The sequence below is a fragment of the Vipera berus genome (assembly GCF_964194415.1).
Source record: "Vipera berus genome assembly, chromosome: 12".
Lineage (NCBI taxonomy): Eukaryota > Metazoa > Chordata > Lepidosauria > Squamata > Viperidae > Vipera > Vipera berus.
In genome coordinates, this window is record NC_138215.1 from 19,427,260 (window position 1) to 19,436,117 (window position 8,858).

The window sequence follows — 8,858 nt, forward strand, 5'->3', positions numbered from 1 at the left end:
CCATTTTTTTCTTTGTTTTTGGTAACAAAGATCTCAACTTCTGGGTGGGTACAAAAATGAAACGGGGAAGGCATGCATACAAAAATCAGAGTTTAGGATAACGTGGGTGTTAATCATCAGCAGTGGAGGAGAGGAGAAAGAAGTTCAAGGCTTATGTGCAAATATTCATGCCTTTAAAAATGTAGACACTGAGAAGAGGCGGTTGTGAAACAGGACTGGAGCAGAATGAAAGAGATCGATCCGTTTCTAGCAGCGCTTCTTCTGAGAAATGAGAGCAGGTGGCAGGAACAGAAGCCCTGGAGAAAGGGAAAGAAATGTTCTGTTGTTATTTGAAAACAAGGGGGTTATAGAAGTCCTCAACGTGTGGCCTAATGAGCCTGCCCACTCACATGACCTCAGGAGGGGCCAGCCATTGAAACTTTGGAAGTGGCTCATGATGTGCCCCCAGAGAGATCCATCAAAACTTCAAAAAGTCGCCAAGGACCAGTCATAAATCGAAGGCAATGAAGAAAGGCAGATTAAGTACAGGTCAGGTGGCACCTTCTGATGCTACTTTCTTGAGCTGTACTTAATCTGCCTTTCTTCCTTCTCTTCACTTTTTCCACTTCTCCTTCCCTTGTCCATTCTCTCTTTGATGCTCTCTTTCTTCCACAGCAGCTTCTACATTGCCTCCTTGTTTCGAACCAATGGCATGTTTCAGGAAGATGACCACCTCTTGTTTCTCCTTTTCTTCTCTCTTTCAGGCCTCACTGTCCCAGAAGCTCAAAGTGCAGCCATCAACGTCTCATTACTTGATGCATCCAACCTTCTAACTAAAGAAGTGGAACCAACAAGAGCCTCCTATGACGTGGTCTTTCTGGTGACCAAATTGCCCACATATGGGACCCTTTCTCTTCCAGATGGTCCAGTTAATAAGAGACACCCCTATTTTCTGCAATCTGACCTTGCTGCAGGTGGATTGGAATATTTCCACAATGGTCCTGGATTCCTGAATGATTATTTCAGATTTGATGCTTGGCTCCGACACAACACGGTGAAATCTATTCAGCCCCCACAAAACGGAGATGAAATCATGATTTCTGAGGTGTTCAATATCACAGTGAGAGACAGTAATGAGATTCCACCAAAACTGGTTAGCCAAACAAAAGTCCTACAAGTTCTCCAAGGTTCCTCCGCAGTGATCTCCCAAGAACATTTGAATGTCATAGATCCAGATAATTTCCCTGAAGAAATCCAATACCACATTAGTTCTGGATCTTCAACTGGATCGGTAGCTAAGGCCCATAATATGTCGGTACCTATAACCGAATTCACACAAGCAGATATCAATGCAGGATACCTAATGTTTATTGCTAATAGAACAAGTTCTACTGGAATCCTGGAGCTTGTTGTGTCAGACGGACTCCATAAACCCATTTCCACTTTTCTGAAAATCATAGTTCTTCCAGCAACCATATGGGCAACCAATCAGACCATCTTGGAAATACCCCAAGACCTGAACATGGCTTCACTGTCTCACAAACATCTTCTAGGCTCTTTAGACCAGGGAGGGCAAAATACGCTCTATGAGCTCATCAGAGACCCAGAGTATGGGCAAGTGGAAGTCAATCGAAAGCCCGTGAGAAGTTTTTCACAACGACAGGTGGACAATGGGGACGTGATCTTTACTTTCACACATTTGGTCTCTTCCAAAGATGAATTTCAATTCCTTGCCACATCAGGAGCAATCAATATCTCAGGGGTTGTGAATGTAACAGTCAAGGCCTTGGTCAAAACCCAGCAGGAGATCCTTTGGCCAAGAGGAACCACTATCCAGCTCAATACCAATATCCTTGATGCACACGATCTGGCCAACAGGACAAACAGCCTCCCCGAGTTCAGAATTCTCCAAGCACCTCAAGGGAGCAATTTGGTGAAAGTCTCCAGAGACAACAAGGATCAGCCCGTCTCCATCAATGCTTTCACTCAAGATGATCTTGAGAAAGGGCTAGTTGGGTTAGAAATATGGGAGACAGAAGATTCGGGGTCAAATCTCCAAGAGGACCGCTTTCAATTTGAACTGGTTGCGAAAGGTGTTCCCCCGGCCTTGGGCTGGATGGTGTACACCACTGAGACTTTCAACTCCTCAACCCCTTATAAGGCCACCTTAATCAATATGCCAGGTCCCCAGGAAAGCAGCCATAGCTCAACCCCACAGAGCATAACTTCACCCTTCCAGACTTTTACAACCATGCCTTATGAATCCAAAATGCCCCACTCTCATTCCAACAAGTCCCAGGTCCTCCCAACAACCAGGTCAGGCCAAGGAGCAACATCTGAGACAGAAAAGAGCTCTCTGCTGGGTTTCATTGAAGCCAATATGTTCAGCATCATCCTCCCCATTTGTCTCATTCTTCTGCTCCTGGCATTGATCCTACCTCTACTCTTCTATCTCCACAAACGGAACAAGACTGGCAAGCACAATGTCCAGGGGACACCCCCCAAATACAAGAATGGAACCGTGGTGGACCAAGAAACCTTCCGTAAGACTGATCCTAGTCAAAGCATACCTCTGACCACCATCAACACCTTGGAGGCCAAAGAACCAGGATCCAACTCAAAAGGATCAGGGCCGGGAAGAGAACAGGATCCAGAATTGCTCCAGTACTGTAGGACATCTAACCCAGCTTTGAAAAACAGCCAATATTGGGTTTAAGTACTGGAATCAAAGACTAAACAGGCCATCAGTCTCTCTGCAGAGCGCCACCATTTTTTGAAGTTTCCTTTCCTGCCATCCTTTCTCTTCTATCTGCAGTTATGTAGAAGAGACCAAAAATTTTTAAGAGTAGGAAGCTTTGGTGCTTTCCAAGATATTTATTCAGTGGGAATGATGCCTTTGGAATAGGGGTGGGCACTTATGGTCCCTCTGTGACCTGTGGACTTCAACTCTGAGGATCCCTTAGCCAGCCATGGCTGGCTCAGGAATTCTGGGAGTTGAAGTCCACAGGTTGTAAAGGAGCCATAGTTGCCCATCCCTGCTTCAGAGGGTGACATAAACTACTGATACTCTTTAGGAGAACTAAAGCTTTTTTAAATATCTATTTTTCTGTCTTTATGGACGCCACAGAGTCCTTGGGGGTCTGCAGCTGAAATTAGAGAACTCAAAAGAAAACCAGTTGTGATATCCAGAAGCTGGTGGAAGAGGCTTGTGGCAAGATTTGTTGACTAGCGAAGGCCATCATAAACGTATGGGAAAGTGGAACAATTGCAAAAGTAAAAGAGGCAAAATAGAAAAGGGAAGAAACGCGGCTAAAAGCACCATGTACCCTTGGGCAAAATCCCAGCTTTTGGAAGATCATGGAAGTGAAAATGGGTTTTATGCAGAGTTCTCAGGCTTCTTTATGCACAGAGATGTTCATCATCCTGGATCTTAGGAATTAACAAAACAGGGCACTTCCTAAAACTAGAGTTAAAACATGCAGACGGCTTAAAAGTTCTCAAAAGACTGTCAGGATATATATTTTTTCTTTCTCTTTGAGAAACTTTTTTTTTTTTTTGGTATTTAGGTGATTAAATGTCAGTTGATCCCACAAGAGAATAAGCGCACTCGAGTGTCTTGTTCCAACAAGCCAAACATGGCACAGTTCTAGATTACATTTCTGTCATTCTGAATCACTTGCTCCAACTCCTGACAGGAATTCCCCACATGGAAAGTTTTTGAAAAGTTGTTTGTAGAAGTTAGCTAGAAGTACAAATGTTGTTTCTCCCAGTATGAAGCCTAAAGAGATACTAACTCTGGTTTCAGAGGGAGAAATAGGTTTCTCCACAGATCTAAAAAAATCTAAGGAAAGGCCGTGGTTGAAATCTGGAATTAGAAATAAGAATCCCCAAATAAGAAAAAAAACAAGGGGAAGGAAAGAAGGAAGGAAGGAAGGAAGGAAGGAGGGAGGGAGGGAGGGAGGGAGGGAGGGAAGGAAGGAAGGAAGGAAGGAAGGAAGGAAGGAAGGAAGGAAGGAAGGAAGGAAGGAAGGAAGGAAGGAAGGAAATAAGATGTTAGACTAAGCTACTGAGATGGAGGGAGGGAGGGAGGGAGGGAGGGAGGGAGGGAGGGAGGGAAGGAAGGAAGGAAGGAAGGAAGGAAGGAAGGAAGGAAGGAAGGAAGGAAGGAAGGAAGGAAGGAAGGAAGGAAAAAAACTATTCCATCTACCTATACAACAAGCTTACTTCTGCTTTTCCGTGAATCAACAGCTGTGGGATAACTAAATGCTCAGCCCTTATTTTGAAGGGGATGCACATTTAATGCAATTTCATCATTTTGCAAATATTATATCTGTGTTTATTTATAAATTGGTTATCCTACGGCGATTCGCAGCTGTGTTACGACTTCCCCCAAGCCTAAAAAGAAGGAAAGAAATCCAGATTTTTCTTCTTCTGATCTTTCCCGAGCAACAAGTCTCTGAATAGGAGCAGTAGATTACAATATACAATATCCTAGCAGTAGATTACAATATTACAATTACAGCTTCGGAGAGGTTCTCTGTTTTAAATAGTCTCGAGTGGGGGGGGAGTACATTTTGCATGCAGAAAAGCCAAGTAGGGAAGCCAGCATCCATGAAGTCATCTACAAACACCTGATGGGCCATCCTATAGCAGTTGAAGCAGAGGTCTTCTCAAGGGTGGGAAAAAAAACAGAGAAGCAGAAGCTACATTCACACAACATAGTTGACATGGACTGTTGTCATATGGTTGCAAGTATGATGCGTTTGTTTTGTTTTAAGTGTGACTGTATGATTTGGGGTGGTTGAGTACTTCATGCAGAGCCAACCAGGTGATGGATACTCAGCCTTGTGTCAATCCAGAACGTGGGTTATCTCCCTTAATTGGGCAATGTGTGCAAAGAAAGATAATGAGGAGATACATCTGAAGGATAAATATTCTCCTACAGTGGACTACTCCACCTTGAGAAGGTAGGCTTTCTTTGACTGTAAGGACTTAAGCAACATCTGGATGATCTTTGCCCACAAGTTATAGCCAGCACCTGTATGAAGGATCGGGCTGGATTGATGAGTGTTTGGATCATGCTGTAACTGAGGAGGACCCACCGGATGTTGTCTCCGTGGTTCACTTTTCAGCACTAAGCATCCCTTCATCCTTTTCTCCACTCCCAAGAAATCCTCCAGAACATGACATCCTCTGCTTTGGTCTTCCACAAATCCTCAAGGAATGCTAGCAATATTTCAGGAGCACAAAGAGACCCTCAAGGTGCACACACACATATCCCAAAAGTTAATGAGAAGCACAGATTTCCATGGGTCAGTTTAAAGAGATGCCCAAACATTTTGGAAAAACATCTCCATGTTCCCATGTTGCTTCATGCTAATTGAGCAATTTGGCCAACTTTGTAAAGGACATCAAAATAAAGCCGGTTATTTTTAAAAATTGTGGGTATGTGGAAAATTCTTGGGGAGGGGGGAGAAGGCGCCTTGTAAAGCTAAGCAAAGCTATCTGTCTGACCTTCAGATTTTACAGCTGGAAACATCTGGAATCTGTCTTTGAACTCAGGGATACAGCTTTGAAGCCAAAGTGTTTATTTTCACCCCAATGTTTCTCAACCTTGGCAGCTTGAAGCTGGGTGGACTTCAGCTCCCAGAATTCCCCAGCCAGGGGAATTCTGGGAGTTGAAGTTCACCCAGCGTCAAGGTTGAGAAACACTGATTCTAGCTTATTTCTATCCGACAAGGGGAATACACAGGCTGGTTTATAAAGTTAATAATGTCCTTGAGTAATTCCTGGATAACTCCAGGAAATATCCTGGATAACTGCAAATAATCCTAGATCAACACATGGCATCATCTTGGCATCAGAGTTGACTTCTCCTGGACTAGCAGCAAGCCTAAAATACGGGCCAGAGACAGAATGTATGGCTATATAATTTCATCTACCACTGGTAGAATAGCAAATGAATGATCGTCTTAGTCCTAGGTGGTCTTTTTCAACTCCCCCTGCCGACGTGGCTGGGCTACACTAACCACCCTTACGGAAGCTGGAACCTGATCCATTTGACAAGCCACCCAGCTGGAGAAGACCGTACGGAGTGAGGTGGGGAAGAAGGATTTCAGGCTTGCTTTTTCATGCGGCCCAAGCAGAAATGGGAGAAATTCATTTCCTAATGAGCCTTCACCGGATATAGAACATCCTGTTTTTCATCTCAATTTTTCCAGGAAGAATCTTTTTTTTTCTGTTTGGTTTTCTTCTGATATGTAGAAATCCTGTTTTTTCCACCTTGCTCCACACAGGGAGGTGGAAAGTAAAATAACCATGTAAAGGATGTCAAGATCTCACCTAAGTTAAGGGTCCAATGGCCACAGCCATCCACAAACTGCTGCAGTCCACCCCCTTCCCTGCCCTTTTATGAGATTTTTTTTTTACAGCAAAACCGCATTCCTGACATGGTTGTGAGCCAAGATCTGGGCTTTGTCAGACCAGCTTCAACCACACATGCAATTCATCCAGTTTTTACAGGCAAATGTTGAAATTCCCCAGGAGACCATTATGTGTGTGTGTGTGTGTGTGTGTGTGTGTGTGTGTGTATGTATATGTATATGTATATGTATATGTATATGTATATGTATATGTATATGTATATGTATATGTATATGTATATGTATATGTATATGTATATGTATATGTATATGTATATGTATATGTATATGTATATGTATATGTATATGTATATGTATATGTATATGTATATTTCCGCATGCTATCTCCAGACTGAGGTTGTTAAGTGAGTCCCATCCAATTTTACAACCTTTGTCCGTCACGGTCATTGAGCAAATCACAGGGCCATTAAGCGAATCTGCCTTTCCCACATTGATTTTTCCTGTCAGAAGCCAGCTGGGAAAGTACCAAAGGGCGCCACCTGACCCATGCCACTCGCCAAGCACTTGAGGTTCAATCAGAGAATCACGGGGGCGCTGCAACGGTCATAAGTGCGAGGACAAATCCTAAGTCAAGGACTACCTGCCTAATTTTTTTGGGGGGGGGAAGCTACAGTGGACATGTAGCTTCAGAAGAGGTTAATTCATGAACGCAGGGACAGGCAGTCCTTGACTTACAAGCCCCAATTTTTTTGCTAAGTGAGAGATTTGTTAAGTGAGTTCTGATCCCATTTTATGACCTTCCTTGCCACAGTTTTGAGGTGAATCACTACAGTTGTTAAGTGGTTGCTGCAATTATTTAGTTAGGAACCCGGTCGTGAAGTGGATGCTGCTTGTCAAAAGGTTGCAAAACGTGATCACATGACCCCAGGATGCTGCAACCGTCATAAACACGAGACAGTTGCCAAGGGGCTGAATTTTGTAATCATGTGATCCTGGCAATGCTGCAATGGTTGTAAGTGTGAACAGAGATCATAAGACCCTTTTTTCAGTGTCGTTGTAACTTTGAACAGTCACTAAACAAACACTTGCAAGTCCAGGATACCCCCAACTGTTTTGAATAGACAGTTGCCGTCTCCTATTTCCCCAAAGTGTTGTCTTTTCTTTGGGCTATTTAAGATAAATATGAAAATAATGCTTGCCATTCCAGTTCAGAATGTACTTTGGTGAACTCTGCTTCAAATTAAATTCAGCCTCTTTTCTGTGACTGGGATAAAGGGAATGTAAATACATGAAACGAAAGGAGACAGGCAAACCCAGCCAGATTATCAATAGTTTCAAAGTCTTTCACTTTGTAGAATTCAACCCCAAGCATACAAATTGCGAAACGGGCACAGCAACAAGGTTTTTTATATTTTCCACCACGAGCTGCCTTTACAGCGGGGGGTGGGGACCCAAGGCTGAGCCCATTTTACACACGTAGCAGCTGCAAAATCAATATGGTCCCAAATGTACAGCTAACAAAATCTAAAGGCTTGGTTTTTGGCAAGCCTACTTAAGCTACACGTCCATTTGCAGAAAGCGAATGGTTGACTTTGGAATTCTGGGAGCTGAAGTCCATGGCTGACTGGGGGATTCTGGGAGCTGAAGTCCAGATGTCTTCAAGTGGCTGAGGTTGAGAACCACGGCTCTAGGGAAGCAAGTTGGCCAAACAAGACCACTTCTGTTAAGCAAAGGTTATAAATGAGGACCCAGATTGTTGGGGGCAATTAAGCTGACTTTGTAATAATGCCGCTCAGGGGGGGGGGCAAAAGCCCTAATAAGCAGGCATATACATAGAATGAAGGCTATTGCTAAGCACATTGGTTTGTGCTTAAATTGTAAGCCACCCTGAGTCTTCGGAGAAGGGCGGGTTATAAATGGGATTAAAATAAAAAAAAAATAAATAAAAAAAATAAAAGGGTGCTCATTGGAGACTGGACAACCCCTGGTTCTCTCGTGGTTGTCTCAGAAATTATACAACCCTTCCTGAGATAATCAGCCCAAAAAGCAGATTGTAGGGAGTCCAAGAATGGTCTTTGTTAACAGATTCTTGAAACCCTGTCCATGTTTCTCTCCATCTCGCGTTAGACCATAGAATATCATCAGATTTGGAAGGGACCTTGGAGGCTTTTTAGTCCAACCGCCTGCTCAAACAGGAGACCCTATGCCATTTCAGACAAATGACTGTCTAGTCTCTTCTTGAAAACCTCCAGTGATGGAGCACCCACAACTTCTGAAGACAAGCCGTTCCACCGGTTGATTGTTCTCACTGTCAGGAAATTTCTCCTTAGTTCTAGGTTGCTTCTCTCCTTGGTTAGTTCTTGGCTTATACCAAACAAAATCAAGGGGGATTATTTTGAGTTTCTTTCTCACCTTTTCTTCCATCTCTAGAAGATGTAATATCTTTCCCAATCCCCTCCTTAATATCCAGTTACTTCCTTGTTCCTTCCCTTCTTT

The 8,858-nt window shown here is 43.4% G+C and overlaps 1 protein-coding gene across 1 annotated transcript in view; it reads left to right on the forward strand.

Annotated features, from left to right (window-relative positions):
* The window catches only part of CSPG4 (chondroitin sulfate proteoglycan 4), a gene marked incomplete at its 5' end in the record, with an annotated part of 43,148 nt that extends 39,237 nt beyond the window's left edge, over positions 1-3,911 (forward strand). The window contains one exon of the mRNA XM_081337751.1: positions 744-3,911. Coding sequence (XP_081193877.1) covers positions 744-2,695 — 1,952 coding nt within the window. The 3' untranslated portion in view covers positions 2,696-3,911. The remainder of the gene's footprint in view (positions 1-743) is intronic.
* Positions 3,912-8,858: the final 4,947 nt, after the last annotated feature.